The 21,683-nt window shown below is 45.8% G+C and overlaps 1 protein-coding gene across 2 annotated transcripts in view; it reads left to right on the plus strand.

Moving 5' to 3' along the window:
• Positions 1–21,683, plus strand: part of LOC133357558 (sucrase-isomaltase, intestinal-like) — a 341,356-nt gene that overhangs the window by 312,571 nt on the left and 7,102 nt on the right. For both annotated transcript variants that reach the window (XM_061575541.1, XM_061575542.1), the window contains exons 28-45: positions 21–189; positions 3,171–3,267; positions 4,074–4,186; positions 6,191–6,316; positions 7,035–7,166; positions 7,579–7,686; positions 8,279–8,341; positions 9,346–9,480; positions 10,158–10,242; positions 11,759–11,903; positions 12,756–12,889; positions 14,012–14,046; positions 14,590–14,706; positions 15,681–15,829; positions 16,573–16,657; positions 18,587–18,643; positions 20,005–20,129; positions 21,152–21,240. In XM_061575541.1, the coding sequence (XP_061431525.1) occupies positions 21–189; positions 3,171–3,267; positions 4,074–4,186; positions 6,191–6,316; positions 7,035–7,166; positions 7,579–7,686; positions 8,279–8,341; positions 9,346–9,480; positions 10,158–10,242; positions 11,759–11,903; positions 12,756–12,889; positions 14,012–14,046; positions 14,590–14,706; positions 15,681–15,829; positions 16,573–16,657; positions 18,587–18,643; positions 20,005–20,129; positions 21,152–21,240 (1,964 nt within the window). The remainder of the gene's footprint in view (positions 1–20; positions 190–3,170; positions 3,268–4,073; positions 4,187–6,190; positions 6,317–7,034; positions 7,167–7,578; positions 7,687–8,278; positions 8,342–9,345; positions 9,481–10,157; positions 10,243–11,758; positions 11,904–12,755; positions 12,890–14,011; positions 14,047–14,589; positions 14,707–15,680; positions 15,830–16,572; positions 16,658–18,586; positions 18,644–20,004; positions 20,130–21,151; positions 21,241–21,683) is intronic.

The raw sequence follows: 21,683 nt of genomic DNA on the forward strand, positions 1-21,683 counted from the left end.
CTCTGTTTTCTCGTCCTCAGCTGGAACTCGCAGGCGGCCGGCTTCACCTTCACGGACCGCTTCATCCAGATGTCCGCGCTGCTGCCGAGCGAGAACATCTACGGCTTTGGCGAGACTGAGCACGACACGTTCAAGCTCAAGCTCAATTGGGAGACGTGGGGATACTTCTCGAAGGATCAGCCTCCCGGGGTAACAACGTCATCCCCGTTGCAGCGCTCTCTCACGGCGGTGTCCGCGTGCCACTCAGGACAGTCACAGCTCGGGAGAGTCTCAGACAATCGCGCGTACTGCGGTGGACTGCTGTGATAAAAATTACTTTTTTATTCAAATGTTTTAAAATAAGACCCACTGAGCATTGATACTGGAGGAATACGATGATATATTAAGCTCTTTTTCACAGATGTCCAGTAGTGGCGGGTCAGAACATTGTAACAACAATACAAAAATACGATAGGAGTGCAAAATATAGTAAAGATAGGAACTCACCAAAAAAGACAAAATGAAACTGAATTTTTATTTTATTTTATCATGCAAAGCCCACTGAGTTATTCGCTTATTTTCCAGAAGTGACCTGTCCACAAATGATAGCTCAATTAAGTGGCTTATCACATGGAAATTTATAGCAGCCAAGTATATAAAATGCAATTTTTCTAGATTTGGAGGGAAAAACTGGAGGACCTAGAGAAAAATCCAGGCAACCACAGGGAGAGAGAGATGCAAACTCCAAATATACAGGCGTCAGGGTCGGGATCGAACCTATGACCTCCTGGATACCAGGCGAGGTAGTTAACATCTCGCCATGGAATGTTCACATTTTAGCCACGCCGCACACGTCCTCCGATTAGCACGGTTGGCTACGTACGGTGCGAACGAAGTTCAACATACCATACGTACAGATGCACGTTCTCCGAAATGTTAAGTACACGCAGTCCTCCTCTCCATAGGACATCACCTATTCATCGTGGCAACTGACGATGGACAATATGATGCCCAACATGGCAGAAATGTTTGGTAAAGCAGAGCTTGGCGTTCAACATGGTGGCAGCCGGTAGACGCTTAGTGTCCACTGTAATGAGCAGGATCAGAAATGTTTTCGTTGGTATAAAAGAAAATGCAACATGTTTGTGGGGTTCTTTGGTCTGAATCACATTAAACTAAAAACAAGTTATCAATTGGTTTTGCTTTTAATTCATCACGCATGGGAGAGTTACGTTTCAAAATGGCTTCCTGGTTCAAATAAGCCACTGCGTTGGCCTGTTATTTGTGATCGCCAGGTTCCTTCTGAAAAAGAGTTATATATCTCAGTGGGCCTTAACCTGGTAAAATAAAAAGAGTTTAGTTGAATAGTTATGAAAGGTATCTACTTGGTTTTTGAATAACTTAACACCTGTTTTATTGCCAGAATGGGTAAAACATATTCTTATTTTTAATAATGTTTGATACTGGCATAAACGTCTCCATAGGTATTAATAGTCTGAGTTTATTTTAACACGTATGCTTTCACGACGAATATTATCCATAAAAGAGGTTTTTTGGGTTAGATCGCGTAGATATCAATGTGCCGTTAAACCCGTTTGTCACGTAAACAGAACGTGCCAATTCGTTACTAGTTCAGAACACCGGTGTGTTGGAGAGCAGAACCCACATCAATTGAAAACATGTTTAGTTTAATTAGGTACTTTAGTTTAAAGGGTACTTTAGTTGAAATGGGTACTCATCTTCAACTGTGGCCCCCGAAGTAAGTGGTGGCTATCCCACATGACTATTACACTGCCAATGTACACCATATTATGACCACTGTTGGCTTCTTCTTGGTTCTTTCGGTAAAGTCACGTAGAAGGGAAGTAATAAAATAATAAAAATAAAACACAATAAAATAATTCTCACGACGTTTCGGCCACAACGCAAGCAGCCGTCCTCAGGTGAAAACCAGGTCCGTCGAGGCGACAGAGTCTGAATGACTGTTGGCTTCCCAAAAAAAGCGGTGCTCATTGTTGTCAGCCCCATAAACCTGCATTTGAACTCTTAAATACCAATAATAATTTTAATTTGTCAGGCGCATTTCACCCGTAAATCCCAATGCACCCAAAACCGGTCTGACCACGAATGGTTTCAAAGACTCAGTGCCAACCATCCGAGTGTCTTGCTATAGATGCGGTAGTACTGGTAGGAACCACCTGGTTCCACCAGCCCACAGGGGATTATTGTGTCCGTCCGTTGTGCATCCAAAAATGGGAGGGGTGGGGCTGGGTGGAGAGGGGAGGGTGGGGAGGGGCTGGGTGGGGAGGGTGGGAAGGGGCTGGGTGGGGAGGGGAGGGTAGGGAGGGGCTGGTCACTCCGTAATGCCCTTATAAAACTCAACGTTTAACCTACTCACGCTGGCTTGTGCCCGCCCTCACAGTCGGCCATATTTGCGGAATACACCACGCCGCCATTGACCCTGGCCATTGACCGAGCAACCCAACGTCCCAACCAGCTCCCTCCGCAGGAATGTGTTAAATGTCACTCATGTGTTGGCCCTACTGTGCACTTTATAACAAGACTGTGGCATAAATAGTTCAAAGTTACTGCTGGGAGTTATTATCTTGGTGGTGGCCTGGAACTGTTTTTGTTGTTGTTTTCTGCTGCCTTCAACCAAGCTTGATAAATCGGACTTATATAATGCATTTATCCATGATAGAGGTTTTGGGTTAGATCATGTAAATATAAATGTGTCATTGGACCTGCCACCACCCGACACAGCCAATTAGTACGGTTTGTCATGTAAACAAAACGTGCCAATTCGTTACTACTTCAGCACACCGGTGCGTTGAAAAGTAAACCCACAAAATGTACAAACCTTAGTAAATAGCTGTGTTGGGTGGTGGCGGGTTTAACGACAAATTTATATTTACACAAGCTGACCCAAAAAAAAAACCTATCATGGACAATATTTGTCGTGAAAGCCTACGCACTAAACTAAAATACTTATATTTATAATTTATTTCAATTTAGTGACTTGGTTTCCATTGTTGCTCTTTTGCACTCCACTTGTCTTTTGTAATGTTTGCTTCATTACTCGCTGGCCCGGCCCATACAGGACACCTAGAGAAAAAGAGCGTCATATTTCATCAGATTCCTCCAGTTTAAAATGAATATTCTGATTCTGTGTGTGTGCTGTGTACCCACAGTACAGAGCCAACGCATATGGGGTGCATCCCTACTACATGTCGGTGGAGGATGGGGCCAATGCGCACAGCGTTCTGCTCTTCAACAGCAATGCCATGGGTGAGAAGCGTGTGTTGTCATTGTCGTCATCGTAAAAGTGTTTAGTTAGCCTTCGACACTTGTATGTATGTTGAACTTCTTTCGCACCGTACGTAGCCAACCACACGAATCGTATCTGCGGGGGAAGGACAACACGCTAAATACAAAAAGCAATTATAAAGAATTAAATGTCAATCTAGATGATTTAAAAGTGCAGAGCTCTCAGTGGGTTCCTAATATCGGAAAGAAAGAGCGTTCCAGACGGCCGCAGAGGCGCATCTGAACGTGCCGCGCGATGCAATTCACATGGCCTCAAAGTGCTTGGCAGTGAAACCCATCTGAACAAACCGCGCGACGCAATTCACGTGCAAATATGGCCAACTGTGAGGGGGGGCACAAGACGGCATGAGTAGGTTAAACGTTGAGTTTTATAAGGGCACCACGGGGTGACCAGCCCCTACCCACCCAGCCCCACCCCTCCCACCCAGCCCCACCCAGCCCCACCCTCCCCACCCAGCCCCTCCCCACCCTTCCCTCCCTCCCCACCCTAGCCCCTCCCCACCCGCCCCACCCAGCCCCTCCCCACCCTCCCCTCTCCAACCAGCCCCACCCCTCCCATTGTTGGATGCACGACGGACGGACGGACACAATAATCCCCTGTGGGCTGGTGTAACCAGGAGGTTCCTACCAGTATAATCTATTTGCTAAACACACTTGCCTCGACAAGTCTATCAATGCTATACGGAGGAACTTTGCATTTGTACGTGTGTGTGTGTGAGTTGCGTTTGTGACGCACAGCCTTAATGTCACTCCTGCTGTGCGAGCAGACATTGTTCTGCAGCCCAACCCAGCGGTGACTTACCGCACCACGGGGGGCATCCTGGACTTCTACTTCACACTCGGACCCAGCCCAGAGGAAGTCACGCAGCAGTACACTGCCGTAAGTACTGGTAGATTTCACACTGATATACACCCTGCAGTGCACTGCCATGAGTACTGGTATATTTCATACTGATACACACCCTGAAGTGCACTGCCATAAGAACTGTTGTGTTCACACTGATGTACACCCTGCAGTACACGAGCAAGTGTAAGTCCTGGCATATTCATATTGATATACAAAGAGCAATACACTCACGTGAGCCTGAGAACATCATGTGTGTATGTTGAACTTCTTTCGCATTCGTACATAGCCAACCGTGCTAATCGGAGGTGCGGGGAAAAGGAAAGGACAACAAACTAAACGCAAAAAACACTTTTTTTTAAAGAAATTCGTTTTAAATCTAGATTTTAAAGTCCAGTGGCTTCCTAATATCGGAAAGAAGAGCGTTCCAGACAGCCGCAGAAGCGCATCTGAAAACGTGTGATGCGGTGACCGTCTTTGTTCGATGCTTCGCCAACGGCCGCTGGCTCACCATCGAACAAAAGCCACTGGGCTTAACCATTGAACAGTGGCAGCTAAACTCTGCCGCCCCATCCACCGCACAGCCCAGACCTAGAACCTCACGTTCCCATCAGTTTTGAAGGGCAGCCTACTATGGGGCGGTATTTTTTAACACGATACTACCGCACACATTGGTGCAAGTGTCGAGAAAAGGACAGAGGCTCGGTTGGCAAATTGCCAACGTGTTCACGCCAAACTATTGAATGCCTTACTACACCTTGGTGTCATAACGATGGGCAGCACTTGCCCCCCCCCCCCCCCCCCCCAGTTGCCAGAAAATTGCTCCCTGGACAGAAGCTCCCTTCACTCTGCTGTCCGGATATGGAATTGCCTCCCTGAACACATTGTCGACAAAATCACCGATTCTGGTCTTCAGGCCTCCAAGTGCCGAGCAGAACATAGGACATCTCCTAACTTCACCACACGCCTTGTAGGGACTGAGTCTTTGAGCTGCGGTGAACGCAATGATTATACCGATTAGATGATATGGCTGTTGTTCACAATTTCACCGAATAACACAAAAAGCCCGGGTTTCTTTTTTGCGTGGACCAATTCACACATCCCCCAAACTCCTCCTCGTCCCATCTCCACAGACGTATGTATGTTAAACTTCTATTGCACCATACATAGCCAACCGCGCTAACACTGTCCACTTGATCTATCCCCAACAGCCCTTCCGTTTAGTCCCCCAAAGCGTCTACAACCATAGTCATCCACAACTCTGCCTTTAGAGCATCTGTGCCCGCCCCCCTCTCTGATCGATCCCACAATGCCCCTCCCCTCGTTCCCAAAAGCCCCGCCTATAACGATGGAATAGACACCAGATTCCCAATAGCTTCATTTCGTCGATATCGAAAGTAAAGGTAAATGCCATGGTGTATTGGTCAGCACACAGGACTTGTGATTCAGAGATCGCTGGTTCAATGCAATATTCTGGTGCAGCGGTTTTACAAAAAACTGCAAGTTTCTGCATAATACTCTTAGTTTTTTCGGTAAAGTCACGTAGGTAAAAAATGAAATTAAAATTAATACATTTTTTAAAATTAATTAATAAATAAAAATTATTAATTTTAATTTCATGTTTTACCTACGTGACTTTACCGAAAAAACTAAGAGTATGAATCCTTGCAGTCACGAAAGCTTCAAATCTAGAATTTCTGCATAATCCCCCCCACCCTTTTCCAGCCAATTGTACGAATGGGTTGAACTCACTTGAGTTGATCGGCAGGTGCCGTATACTGGGATAAATTGTGGGCATTCCCACCTCTTTAATCACCTCTGGCCTGCACGGAAGGGCAGACCAAATTGCCCTCTAATGCTCCCTCTAGCGGAGGCCCTTCTGCCAACACTTGTCAAGGGCAAGCAGATTCAAGGCTACGTTTTTTTCACCTTTTTGGAAAATACTTTTGGGGCATTATTTTCTACACTGCCACCGTTCACCGTCATTAACGATAACCGTTAGCGGTGTACGTATCGTTTCGTGTCGTGCCTCCTTTGCAGCTCATCGGACGCCCGGCCATGCCTCCTTACTGGTCTCTGGGCTTCCAGCTGTGCCGCTACGGCTACGCCAACGACACGGAAATCCTGAACCTCTACAACGACATGAAGGCAGCAGGCGTCCCCTATGTGAGTGACAGACGTCGCCTATGCAATTTGTACACATGATCTACTGCTCTGGCATATATTATCTCGTCAACCTACACGTCATCTTTACACTTGAAAACATTTGGCCGTGTTAAGTGTATCTCAGGAGTCTTATTATGATTTTTTTGTGGGGAGCGGTGGTGCAACGGTTAGCACGCTGCGCTGAGAACCCGGCGACCCGACTTCGATTGCCGCTCACGGCCAACACCAGTGACGATTTTTTTAATTGGTCCTGGGCCTCCTCTAGGTCGACTCAGCCTCAAATGAGTAACTGGTGTGATGTGTCAACATTAACACTGTGCCAGCCTTCATAGGTGCTCGCTAACAGCACTTGCCCCAACAGTCTGTTAAGGCTTTACGGTGGCCCTTGTCTTATTATCATGAACATCTTTTATCTTTGGTAAATTGTGAATATTATTACGTAGGAAAAGTGAGTGTGAGTGAGGCATGGGGTGACAGGATGGCCCCACCTATTGCTTCGATGTTCAATGCAGAATGCATTATCGTCTTCGTAAAAGTACGTTCATAGCGTGAGTTATAAATGCCCTTGTGTCAGCAACATAAATCAGAATGGTGGTAATGCATTGAGTTGCTTTATCCTCAGTCCAGGTCTACTGCAATGAAGGTTAATGCCAACTGAAAAGTTGAGTCCACGCGGTGGTCTCCTGACAACGCCTCTCGGCCCTCTTCCGTCGCACAGGACACTCAGTACGGTGACATCGACTACATGGTGAGGCAGTTGGACTTCACCTTAAACAAGGAAAAGTTTGGAAACTTCCCCAGCCTGATCCGACGCATGCACGACGAGGGCATGCGAATCATCATCATCCTGGTGAGCACGGGGGGGTAATGTAGCCATGAGCAAACGGAGTTTAACGCGGAAGCTTTCACCACCAATATTATGCATAGTACAGGGTTCTTTATTGGGTTAGATTGCGTGAATATAAATGTGTTGTTAACCCGCCATCATCCGACACAACCAATTGGTAAGGTGTGTCACGTAAACAAAATGTACCAATTCATTATTACTTCAGCACACCGGTGTATTCGAGAGTAAACCCACAACATTTACAATTTGACGACGACATTGATGATTACAACCAGCTTCATCAGGTGATTTCCAAGCTGGCGCTCTTGTTTGCCATTTACACATGCAATGCGTCATGAATCAAGGTGTCTTTTTTTTAAAGATGCACTCAAAAATGTTGATGGTGAAACGTCACCATTGTTATTTTACTTTCCAGGATCCAGCAATCGCTGCGAATGAGACTGAGCCATATCCTGCATACACTCGTGGTGTGGAAAATGACGTTTATATGAAACGTCCAGATGGACAAATCATGTTTGGAAAGGTAATCCTAAAATACATTGTGTTTTACCGCGTAGTTTCTTGGAGTTGTGCTGTATGTATGTAGAACTTCTTTCGCACCGTACGTAGCCAACCGTGATAATCGGAGGTGCGGGGGAAGGACAACAAACGGAACCCAACATCAAATGCATCACGGGGGTGTAAAGGCGTGGTGTCATTATGATTTTTTTGGATGTTCACAAATCTGACCTATTCAGATGTGCCTAATCTCACGTGCATTCACTTACTAGCATAGTCAACTAAATCTCCCCCTCCCCTCCCCATGTTTAAAGCAGTTTGCTTTCATTTTTTGTCCACTAACCTATATTTGCAAAGTGTAAATACCATTGTCTTTTGATGTTGACATATCTGACCTTTTTACATATTGACCGAAACCTATGTCTGCAAGGAGTCACATAATTATACTGATGTGTTTTTGGGATTAACCCAAAGCTATAGGTAAAAATGTACAATGCTCACAACACAGTAGACTGCCAAAATATGTTTGATTGTAAATATGAACGCCAATGTGAAATTAAACAGCAACTCTCAAATTAACACGGAGCGTGTGTGTCTGAATGGATTGTTGTGTGAAGGTGTGGCCTGATTATCCTAACGTTCAAGTGGATGATACTCAAGACTGGGACTTTCAAGTTGAGGTGCGTTACACACACGCATTGGGGCTCTGATTCCAATTCACGGCTTCCCTTTGTCTATTGATTTGGCTGAGTGGCGCAGTGGTTAAAGCGCAATGACTCGCAATGGAGGGTCATGAGTTCATATCCACAACTCGAATTAGCACATTTGGCTACGTACGGTGTGAAAGAAATTCATCACACAGGGACTTTTCTACTTACGAACGAGTTAGGTTCCAGAAATCTGTTCGTTAGTCGATTTGTACGTGCATCCAACTTTGCTCCTGTCAAATCAAAACATGTTTTACGGCATGTACACTAAACACAGGGAATGGCTTTAAAAGTTACATACATTCCTGTAGATGTAGATGCCACTGCTTCTTCTTCTTGTTCTGCAGATATAGATTCCACTGGTTCTTCACGTTCTGCAGATGTAGATGCCACCACCGTAATCTATTGCGCGGCAGTTGAACTTACGACTCTCGGTCCGAACAGACAACTGGACATACGGACAGGTTTGATCACATCTCTGAAAGTTCGTAAGGCGAATGTTGATAAGTAGAGGAGTCCCTGTATATACATGCAAGCTTTGGTGTCAACAAAATGAGTACCACCTTGTGCAAAGCCAAAGGCGCTTGTTCTACGGATAGACTCACCCCTGTCATAGGTATATTACATTTCTGCAACTGGCTCAGGACAATAAACATGATATTGGTGCCTTCTGTTACGTTTGTAAAAAATTGTTAAGTGATTTGCTTAACCTTTCTTATACTTTGCACTCCGACCGTGTTTTTGTATTCTTTGTTGTTGTAACGTTCTGAACCGCCCCCTTACTGGACATCTGTGATTGGATTCCCCCAGGGTAAATAAATATTCGGTAAAAAATAATAAAAGGAAGTTAAAAAAAACACGTTCTGATTCTGGTGACGTCAAAAGCATTGGCCGCTTTGAACTCGTGACCTTAACTTGTATTTTTGTACCCCTGCCTCTCATCCCCCCCCCCCCCCCCCCCGCATTGCGCCACGCAGCACTACCGGGCGTACGCTGCCATGCCTGACTTCTTCCACAATCGCACCGCTCGGTGGTGGCAGCGCGAGATCGAGGAGTTCTACCGGAACCCAACAACGCCAGCCGACAGCATGGAGTTCGACGGACTGTGGATCGTGCGTTCCCATTAGTTTAAGCACGCTTTCGCTCGGGGCGCTCGGCGAAGGGCACCGAGCTGCGTTATTCTTGCGTTCTTTTTTGCTGCGGCCCCCCCTACCCCACCACATAAGATCGCGGTTTAAACCCCAGCGGTCACCCCAGTCAATAGTGCGGGTGTAAGAACCAAAAATATGCTTCGTAGAGGGTGTCAAAGATTCCATGATGTTATATATGACATCATGGTCTGAATTTGTCATATTTGATTAATTACTGCCAAATGTAATAATTCAGAAAAAAACACATTGCATTTACAGGCCAGTGCTGTATTCACATTGTGCCACATACGGGGACTAGCTGCCATCAGTGAGTCGCATTGGCAAAAAAAAAACTTAAGCCGGAATTTGAATGAGATGTTAAGACATTTGAGTTGCTGAGGCATTGAGCACCCTCTACACACACATCCTTATGCCACAACACTGGAAGAGGGGCAGCTTACATGAAAAAAAATTGCCATGTGCGGTGTATTAATACACAGCTAACATAAGCCAAGACTTCGAATATCCCAGGAACACTTGGACGAACTTTTCAGAACAGCTAACCTCAAAAAGGAGAATGATCCTGGAAAACAAAAACCAAGGACAGGTGGCAACCCTCCACTCCACCTGACACTCATCATTCTCTCTCCGGCTCACAGGACATGAACGAACCGGCGAGCTTTGTCCACGGGTCCACGTCGGGATGTGAAGATACGGAATTGAACGAGCCTCCGTACATGCCACGTGCGTTTGTGTTACCCCACCTCCTGCCTGCACCACACACACGCACCTCGATAGCGAGATGCTAACTACCTAGCCTGGTATGAAGAAGGTCGTGGGTTTGATCCTGCGCCTGACGCCCGCTGTATATTTGGAGTTTGCGTGTTCTCCCCGTGGTCACGTGGATTTTGTCTTCAGGTTTCTCCGGTTTTTCCCTCCCCCTTTAGAAACATGAACTTAGAGTATTTGGCTGCAGTTAATTTCCACGTGATGATAATCCACTTTGTTGAGCTTTCATTTGTGGCCAGATCGCTTCTGAAAAATCAGCTAATAGCTCAGTGTGCTTTACCTGGTAAAATAATGGTATTTTTTTACTTTATTGTCATTTGTTTACCTTTCCTCAGCTTTGTACTTGTATTTATTGTTTTAACATTCTGACCGGCCGCTACTGGACATCTGTGAAAAAACGAGCTAAAAAGCTCAGTGGGCTTTACCTGGTAAAAAATAAATTGTTTAATAGTTTAGTTTATCAACAACAAGGCCAATGGTGCAACCCTATTACCAGCGATGCCTATTTTTCGCGAGACCTGTACTGTTGGCGAACTTCACTTACCCGCGGCCCTATTCATCCAATCATCCGCTGTTAGCCACGAATTTACCCAAAGGTCAACACGGAACGGCATCCAATGACCCACAATTTTTTTTGCAAATAACAGGAGTAGATTAACCCCACGGCTAATACGATAACCCAACATGATCTGCGATATTCCTCCCCCGTATCACAACAGATATTTGTCATTTTTCTAAATATAATTCCAAAGGAGTAATGCCAGTAGTACACTCTCATCGAGCGCCTGACCCATATTTTACAGTTATTTATCTCACTTGCTAATTGTCATGCATCAAGCCCCCTGGATTCACAGCATAGGTATACAACTACAAGGTAGGAAACACAGTATTTGTATTTTTGTCTGCCTTACATTTTCCTGTGGAGTCAACACAGCCATATGTGTGGAGAATTGTATTGTATGTATATTAAACTTATTTCATGCACCGTACGTAGCCAACCGTGCTAATCGGAGGTGCAGGGAAAGACAACGAACTAAAGTACTAAAAGCAGTTCTTAAGAAATTATTTTCAATCTAGATTAAAAAGTACATAACTCCAGTGGCTTCCTAATATCTAGACGGCCGCAGAAGCGCATCTGTAAGCGCGATGTGGTGACCATCTTTGTTTGATGGTACAGCAATAATCAAACATACATTCAGAAGATATTGCACAGAAATTCAGTACAAACAGACGAGACATCGCACGTAAGACGAGGAGAGAATCTTGATTTTTTTTTTGCATGCGGAGATGTGGAAGTGGAGCGGGGATTTTTACGCGATCGTTAGTATTGGTCCGCATTGCCTTAATCGAATTCATATCAGAATCAGAATATGTATTTATCCTGGAGGAATCTGAAGAGCTATGAAGCGCTTTATAGCACACTGTGCGATGGGACCTCCCTGCAACTGCCATTGTCAACCCCCATGTGCAGATCTAACCCAACAGGACGTCTTCTGGGGCCTCCAGCACAAGACCATGTGCATGGAAGCACTGCACGAGCTTCCCGACGGCTCGAAGGTCCAGCACTACAACGTGCACAACCTCTACGGCTGGTCTCAGACCAAGCCCACGCTGGAGTGAGTCCCCCTACACTGCAACTGGCCCAGTAGCCCTGTGGCCCAATGCATTGTACGTGCCATGTTGAACTTCTTTTTCAGCGTACGTAGCCGACCGTGCTAATCGGAGTGTGCGGTGGGTACGGTAGTCGAGGCGAGCGACTGCAAAAGAGGGAATGTGCCCAGGAGGACGTCCACCTGGGTAGATGCAGCGACGTGATCCGCTTTGTGTTTAGGAACTGGATGGGTGTTGCATTGTGAGACCATGAGAGATGATAGTTGCTTGGGGAGGCCTTCATCCAGCAGTCGATGAGTGTTCGTATGTATGTTGAACTTCTTTTGCAGCGTACATTATTGCCAACCGTGCTAATCGGAGATGCGGGGGAAGGAAAGCAAATTGAACACAAAAAGCATTTCTAAACAAATGAGTTTACAATATGAATTTAAAAGTGGATAGCTCCCAGTTGCTTCTTAGTATCGGAAAGAAGAGCGTTACAGACATCCACAGAAGCTCATTTGAAAGCGCGATATGGTAACTATCTTTGTTCAATGGTTAGCCAGAAGCTGCTGCTGCGAGGGTGACGAGAGTTCACGTGTTGATGGTTTATGTTGCTTGATGAGATCAGCAAGGTATTGGGGTTCATTTGTGGTAAACACTCTGTGTGTAATGAGTGCGACCTTAGAATGTATTCGTTGGGCAACCAGAAGCCAATGCAGCTCAGCGAGCACGGAACAGACACGGTGGGATCTCGCGGTACCCGTCAACGACACGTGCCAGATAATTTTCTATACACACCACAGGTTGCTAACGTTTTTTTGCCAGACGTACCACCCGATCGCCTGTGTACATTCCTTTTCCTCGCGTCTCTCCAGCGCCCTGCACAACGTGACGGGCAAGCGTGGAATCGTGGTGACCAGGTCCACCTTCCCTGGCAGCGGGCAATGGTCTGGGCACTGGCTGGGTGACAACTCTGCTCGCTGGGACAACCTTGACAAGTCCATCATTGGTGAGTGCCATCGTAAAAAATAAAAACTGTAACTTATACGACTGCACAGTTTTTTGTTTGCCCACGGTTGTGCTGCTCAGTATTCCCTCGTTATCCGCGAACTTGCTATCACCGATATTTCACTCTCCGTGAATCGCATCTGGAACTCTACACGACTGCGTTGAGAGAAAGTGATGAGATAAAGAGATGAGAGAATGTGATGCGAGAGTGTGATGAGAGAATGTGATTCAATAAAGAGATGAGATAAAGTGATGAGAGATTAAGTGATGTCATAAAATGACTAGATAAATTGATGACGTAAAATAATGACTTAAAGTGGTGAGAGGGAATGTGATGAGATGAAGACATGAGAAAGATATAGAGAGAGGGAACTTCTCGAAGCTTTATAATTATCCGCAGATGTTGTGCGTACGATATTTGTAGGCCGATATCATCATCTCCGGAACGTATCCCTCGCGAATAACGATGGAATTGTGTAACCCTTCCATGTGTGTTTGGGTTTCACCGCTTGTTGTCCTCTATAATGTCCGACATTCTCCACGTTCTGGCAGCTACTTCAGGAACTAAATTCAACCTGAAAGCACATTGCAGAGCTGCACAGTGTCGTTAAAGTCGGGTATGGTGGCACACACCTGTGATCCCACGCTCTGGAGGCAAAGGTTGGTGGTGGGTCACGCAGTTCGGAGAAACTCCCAAACTCACTGATCATTTTTGAGGTGGCCAGAAAATGGTCATGCAGCAAGTACAATGACAAACCCGTGTGTGCCGACCTTCAGGTGTTATTTACACCCAAGCAGAAGTTTATTTAGCCGACTCCAATTTCTTCCCAGTTGCATGAAGACCCAATCCAGGGCCCTTCAGTAAACAAGTCTTGATAATCTGTGAGGCTTTCCTGGACAAATAACGTATGTGTCGTCGTTATTGTGAGCCTGTAACTTCACAGTAGGGTAAATGCCTCCCCCATTTAATTCCGTTCCTTCCTTTCCTGTGTCACAAGTGGCCTGTGAATTCCTAGATTTAAATGTAACCGATTTACTTACCTGTTAAGTTTTTAGCCAAGCCTGGTTTACACTGATGTGTTTCGTATGCTGTCGTTAACGCCTGTCTAATTTTGTGTTTAAGGCATGATGGAGTTCAGCTTGTTTGGCATCACTTACGTAAGTTTGCATTCGTGCTGCGGGGCAATCCTTTTTTAAAAAATTACGGTCGACTGAGCTATTTTTAACGCGAACATTTTTATCACGTGCATTTTAGAATTCGTGATAAGTAACTGCTCTCTGTCATGGGAATGTGGACTGTCCACCACTGGCTACCAACAGCGATGAGGTTCCTCCCCTCAGTGCGCTTTCGGTTCAGTTCGGTCATTAAATGTCCCGGCATCTCACTCGTAGCACAATTTCATCATCTCCAATGAGCATGGTTGGCTACGCACGGTGCGAAAGAGGTTCAACATTGCGTCTCATCTCAACCGTTCTAACGCCTCGCTGGACTGTAACCAAAGGAGAACCCCACCAGTGGCAGCTATCCCTACGTGGCACAAGATGAATGCAGCACCAGGTGGCTAATGGGCATTAGTTTGCCAGTAGGGGGTGATGGTGTGATCTGTGTGCAGGTGTGTGGTGCGGGTTTGACGTGCGTCGTGTCTTTTAATTTTGTCTTGTGATGTGCCGTGTGAGACACTGTCTAAACTTTGTGCTCAGACGGGCGCTGACATCTGTGGCTTCTTTGGGGACTCCAACTACGATCTGTGTGCTCGCTGGATGCAATTGGGGGCCTTCTACCCATACTCTCGCAACCACAATGGCAAGGGGAACATCGTGAGTGCAGGCACCACACATGCACGGTGAATCACAGCTGTGCAAACCAGGGCGACTTTGTACCTTTCTTTTTTTTATAAAACTGTGTTGGCTGGAGTATAATTGTTGACATGGTACCATAACAGATTTTCTCTGGCAAAGCCCTCTTTAACGCCAATATACTATTGATCCTATACAAACTACAATTAGGCCGAAATTGGAACTAAAACAACTCTTAAAGTATTACAATTTTTTTATTTTGCCAGGTAAGGCCCGCTGAACTATTTAGCTCTTTTTCAGAAGCGACCTGGCCACAAATGATCGCACAAAGAAGTGGCTTTTTATTTAGAAAGTTATAGCAGCCAAATACTCTCTCTGGGTTGGAGCACCCAGTTCCTAGTTCAGTATACTTGTTAGAATTCAACGCAAAGTGGTCAGATTGTACATTGAACTTCGTTCGCATTGTACATAGCCAACAGTGCGAATTAGTGGTGTGGGGGGAAGGACAACAAATTTAACACAAAAGCAGTTCTAAAGAAATTTGTTTTAAATTAGATGTAAAAGTCCATAGCTCCGGTTGCTTCCTTATATCGGAGGGAAGAGCGTTTCAGAACCCTGCAGAAGCGCATCTGAACAAGTGCGACGAAGTGACTGTCTTTGTTCGATGGTTAGCCAAATACTGCTGCTGTGAGGATGACTGGAGTTTGCGTGATGGTTTATTGATTCAATATCCTGTACTCACTGATCGTGGAGGCTTCGGTCCGAGCGAATTTAGTCTTCTAGGGGTTTCCTGGGTATTTCACCTTCCTCAGATGACAGCCAAAGGAGGTCGGAATGCCCACACATTTTTGATCCATATGTCATACAAAATACGCATCTATGTCAAAAGTAATACTTCCGGGGACATTCTCACATTGGAAAGCATTTCGGAATTCCACGCGTGTGCTCGATTATTACTTATCTTTGTTCCTTCCTTGTTTCAAATTCTTCTTCAGCGGCAAGACCCCGTGGCCTGGGACACAGAGTTTGCCGATATGTCCAAGAGAGTGCTGGAGATCCGTTACACGCTGCTTCCATACCTCTACACGCTCATGCACGAGGCCCACGCCCAGGGCTCCACCGTCGTGCGACCCCTCCTTCACGAGTGAGATTCACGTTGATGCACTCACAACAACAACAATAATAATGACAGTTGAGTGCATTTCATATTCGCTCCATTTTTATAGCTGAAGGCTATTATGGAGGCACTTTTTTCACGTACACGAGTCTGCAGCAGTGTCACGGTAGAGAGGGGGCGATGTTGGGAGCCATTTGCGGATAATTTTCTAATTTTGAATTTTCATACCACGACACCAGCACGCAACATTGCCCACTCTTTTCGAATGCCGTCTCGGGATACTTAACGTCCATCGTGCGACAGACGACACGTACATTACTGTTACTATACTGGCGGTAATAACCAGGGCCGCCTGCCACGTTCGAACTGCGAACCTCTCGCAACAAGTGGCAAACGTGCTACCGCTGGTCCATGCCAGGGCATTATTAGTATTAACATCATCAGCGTTGACATTAATTATTTTGCAAGTTAGCTAACACCTCGGTTAAAACTCATCACTGCCTTCTTTTTTTGTACGGCTGCTGATGTAGATGCAGAGCTAACAACTACAATTTCACGTTCAGGTAGTGAAGCCCAGATAACTGCGTCAGGAGAAGCAGAGTAGTGTATCGCTATTTCTTATAAACCACTAAAGCTCATACCGTAGTGAATCATTTTTTTCAAGTGAATGTATCAACGGGGGCGCTGTCTCACACTGCATACGGCTCAGCTGCCACTGATGACATCACTAACTCGAAGTTTTCCGTTGTGCTTTCATTTTTGATGTGCAGGTTTCTCAGTGACAGTGAAACCTGGGAAATTTCCAGGCAGTTCCTTTGGGGTCCAGCACTTCTCATAACACCTGTGCTGGAGGAGGTATGTATCGTCACCAAATCAATCACGTCTACACGATGAACACAAACATAACCCTCCAAGGGAAACGTTTCAGTTAACATTTTTTCAGAGATAGTAGTTTAGGATTTTCAGACCAATTTTTGGGGGTATTTTCAAATTTAAATATTGGAAATTTTAAAATAATTGTCATTGTTTGCGTGTTTTAATTTTGACATAACGTTCCAACAGTAAACCATCGTTTTAATGCACACATTTTCACGTTTATTTATAATTCAAACAAAAGTGATCGTCAAAATTTTGACATGCGATGGAATCTTTGGCAGCAAAAAGCACAGGTACGACATCATGGAAGAAACGCCACTGCCTATGATGTTACATTTTAGGATCGTCACAAATTTACATATTTTTTTCACTTAGGGTCACAATATTGTGCCTACGACATTTTAAAAAAGAATTTCAAGGTCGGAAACTCGGCCCCACAAACTACATTATTCCACAACCCTACAATGTTAGTGGCACTCACAAATAGCACTTTTTAATTGTAAATTATCATCAATATATTTGTTATTGTCTCACATAAGCGTCTGCTACAAAAAGGCACGAATTTTTTAGTTTTTTGGTTATTTACATCCACGTGTTATTTTAAAATTGCTGAAGTGCTACTTCAGCAGTTTTTTCTTGTTGTGGTTGTCCCACCTGATAACGATTGCTTGTGTTGCGATCGAAACGTCGTGATCTATTATTTTTCTACCTACGTGACTTTACCGAAAGAACCAAAGAGTGTGGATTCCTGCAGTCACGAAATCTTCAAATCAAGATCAAACCCTATGTATTTATTAACATTATAATGTTTTAACGATTGAGAACCAAAGGGGTGCAGACTGCAGTAAAGGTTGAGAACCACTGGTTTAAAGCAACGTGGACCGATGATCGGGCTCATCGCTGACGGTCTGACCCAGGTGCGGAGTTGTAGCGCTGAGCCAAGGAATTGGGGAGAAATAAGTAAACCCGTAAAAACAAAGTTTTTCACTCTAAATCCTTTATATGCGTGGCGGCTTGAGTCCTCTCGTCCTCTGGCTTGAGATGGCTGCCACCTATGGGTCAGATGATTGTCTGCAGTATTAAACAATTGGTAATTAAATATAATATTTTTGTCTTATAAAGTGTAAAATTTTGGAAAAAAAATTTCACGAACATTAATTGTCTCGCACAACGAGTCTGTGTGCAAAATGTCAGCTCGATTGGATTACGAGAAGTGGGTTAAAAAACGACCGAAAGATTTGCACGGTCGTAAGCAAGCAAGCAAGCACGCAAGCAAGCGAACTTAATGTAAAGGATTTAAAAACATCTAATTTCTGCAGTTTGTTTGCCATCGTTTCCATCTACGACGAGATTTCACTTCAGAATGTCCCGCAGAGAGCGGTGCACCACCCTGTGTCGCAGTGACTTCGGATGATCACGCCACAAAATCCTGGTCCGCACTTCGGGGCACGCCTGTTATCTGTCACACTGCCGGTCACATAAATGTATTGTATTACTTGAGCCCGAATTAAGTAAGCATTAACTTAAAACCTACATATTATTTGGGTCTTTCGGTAAAGTCACGTAGGTAGGTTCATAGAAAATTACAAAAAAATTACGACGTTTCGATCGCAACACAAGCGGTCGTCAACATTTAAAACGTACATTCAATGTGGTAGTTTATGGTACAGTTCTTGGTGACCATACTTGTTCATCATGAGTGGACTACTCATTGTTGCCATATGCCACCTATGGTGAAAAGGTATTTTTCAAATGCTTTTGGTGTGAATTGGCAGCCTTATTTCCGCAAAGAGTCCACGTTTTGTGACCCACAGAGATTTTCCACTGTTCAAGAATATATTTTCCCGTTGATGCAAAATAGCACGACTGCGTTTACCCTGCATGTGCCACTGTGCTGTGGTTTCACAGGCAAAGGTGACTGTGAGAGGCTACGTGCCCGACGCTCGTTGGTACGACTATCACACGGTGAGCCACGCATCATGCGTCGTTCGTCCGTTCTGAACTGCGCCTGATCTCTTGCATGTGTAGTGGTTCACACGAGGGAGGCAGAGACTTCTTTGGAGACAACAAGTTTATTGAAACATTAAACCCTAACCACGAAGGGGTATGCCTGCCCCTTCACTAGCTACCCTCGGGAGGTATCTCCTCCGGGCTGGCTATGCCTAGCTCACGCGGGCTGGCTATGCCTAGCTCACACGGGCTGGCTATGCCTAGCTCACACGGGCTGGCTATCTCGGGCCGGACCCTGGCTCGGGTCCGGGTCCCGTAGTTGGGCAGGTCTTCTCTGGGTGACGGCTTCTGGCTTCGGTATTGCAACAGCTGCTGGATCCGTTCGGGGGTCCGGCTTTTATCCCCAATCCCGGGGCTCCTCCGACCCGAGCCACGCCTCCCTTCTCGAGCCTTCGAAAAGGACCTGGTCCTGGTCCCGTGGTCCCCCAGCCCCCTCTTTGGGGGCCTCCAGGCTGGGACCTCTGGTCACCAGGCCCTCCGGGTTCATCCGGAGTGCCATGGCCCCCTGTCACCCCTGCGCCGCCCCAGGCGCTCTCGCCTTCTCGCCCTCAGGGGCTGACACTGCACACGGAGTGCAATGCCCTACAGCTGCCGTGCTGTATAGGTGGTGTGAGCAGCGCGTCTTGTGCTTGACATACAGGCCGGTTCCACGTAACATGCAGTTTCATCCCTCGATGCCATTACACATGTGTTCCTCCGCCTTCACTGAGACCACTCGACTTTAGAACTCTCTCCTATCATGTTTTTTAATGATTATGATGATGCTCATTATTGCGTCTGCAATGAGGTGAGAGTTGGCGAAGTGGCACCTGTGGTCAGAGCACTTGACTTGCAACAAAAATGGTTCAAATCTGAGTTGAAGTCCAATTAGTCCATCATTCCTTCAGGGCTTAAAAAAAGTTTCAGAAATAGAGATGGAATATCCTATGGGCAGTCCTGGTCCCCTCCATAGAAATATGGAATTCCCACCACTGACTTATAACCACCATGATAATGATCACTGCCCTGCACTCATTCAATTGTGGAGAGGCCGATGAATTGAACTTCATAAGAAAGATTGGCACTGCTTGGCCTATACGTACTTGTCCAATGTGAGCTATAATGTGGTGTAGTCTACTGGCAGACTACAACCATTTGCAAGGTAATGTGTCTGCATACTTTGTTGCAGTGTGTAAAAAAATATGCCACTTGAGGGTTTCTCTTGGACAGAATCCCGAAAGCAGTGAAAATGGTTGAGAGGTGATGTGAGGCGCTTTGAGATGAACCCGAATAATGCAAATCCTTATCCTGTTCCCTCGATCTCATTGCATATGAAGGGTGTCCCACTGACCGAGCGTAAGCAGTACAAAGAGATGAATGCTTCCTGGGACATGATTAACCTGCACGTGCGGGGAGGCTATATCCTTCCAACGCAGCAGCCGGCCAACACAACCAAGTACAGGTACGTTGGATCGCATCGTGCGCACGTGTGCACAGACGCTTACTTTCCCACGTAAGCAAGCCCAAAGGTCTCCTGATAGGCCTTACATACTCCTGGAGGAAGTATTGTTGATGAACACCTAGTAAGGCTGGCACCGACATAAGGGAGCGGTGTAGGTGGCACCACGCTCAGCCAAATGTCTCCTCGTGAATGATGTTCACACCGACTTATTTAAAAAAAAAATACTACCAGGTAAGGTCCCACTGAGCTATATAGATATTTTTCAGAAGCGACCTGGCCAAAAATTATAGCTCAACGAAGTGGCTTATCATCATGTGGACATTTATAGCAGCCAAATACTCTAAACGCACGTTGATTCTGAATGTGGAGGGGGAAAACGGAAGATCCGGAAAATAATCCAAGTGACCACGGCGAGAACATGCAAACTCCAAATATACAGCAGGCGTCAAGGTCGGGATCGAACCCACGACCTCCTGCATACCAGGCGAGGGAGTTAACACCTCGCCACCGTGGTGCCCCACTAATTGCACACACTGTATTTAGTGCTGAATTGACCTCAATTTAGCATTGTGCTAAATACTCAATATCTGCTACTCTACAAAGACATATAGTAGATCCCTTAATATAGCTTACATATAATGTCGTGAGCATGTGCTGTAAGAGAGCATCTATTAAGGCCAACATGGCGCATGAGGTCCTGGTGCGGCCAGCACCGTGCCTGGCCAGCCTTTGTTTCTCCCAGTACAGGTGATATTTAAGGCTGAGTCAGCCCAGGGAAGTCCCAAGACCGATAGTGGATATCATGCACCACGATTGTAAGCGGCATACTCAGGGCACCTAATTCGTAGTGCTCACCCCGATACCACCACCTCCCACACGGATTCCTCCAGTATAAATAAATATTCAGATTCTGACATCTGTGAAAAAGCGTTTCATAGCTCATCGGATTCCTCCGGGATTAATAAAGATGCTGATTGATTCCGTGTTGGGTGTTCATTTCTTTGCCGTGATGTGGATTGCAGTCGCCAGAAGCCCATGTCACTGATTGTGGCACCGGATGACTCGGGGATTGCCACGGGGTCTCTCTTCTGGGACGATGGTGACAGCATCGGTAAGCTGTTTTTTTTTTCCAAGAGTTGGCAAGTTATGGTCGTATGTATGTTGAACTTATTTCGCACCGTACGGAGCCAACCGTGCTAATCGGAGGTGCGGGGGAAGGACGACAAACTAAACACAGAAAGCAGTTCCAAAAAATATACTTTGCAATCTAGATTTAAAAGTGCATAGCTCCAGTGGCTTCCTAATATCGGAGGAGCGTTCCAGACGGCCGCAGAAGCGCATCTGAGAGTGTGCGATGCGGTGTCCGTCTATATTCGATGGTTCTCCAAAAAAACGCTGCTGCGAGGATGACCTGAGTTTGCGTGGTGGTTTATGCTCCTTTGTGAGATCAGCAAGATATTGTGGTTTGTGGCAAGCACTTTGTATGTAATGAGCGCAACCTTATAACATATTCCGTCAGCAACCAGATGCCAATGCAGCTTAGCGAGCACCGGA

Source organism: Lethenteron reissneri, chromosome 58 (genome assembly GCF_015708825.2).
Source record: "Lethenteron reissneri isolate LAM-NWPU_2019-01 chromosome 58, ASM1570882v1, whole genome shotgun sequence".
NCBI lineage: Eukaryota > Metazoa > Chordata > Hyperoartia > Petromyzontiformes > Petromyzontidae > Lethenteron > Lethenteron reissneri.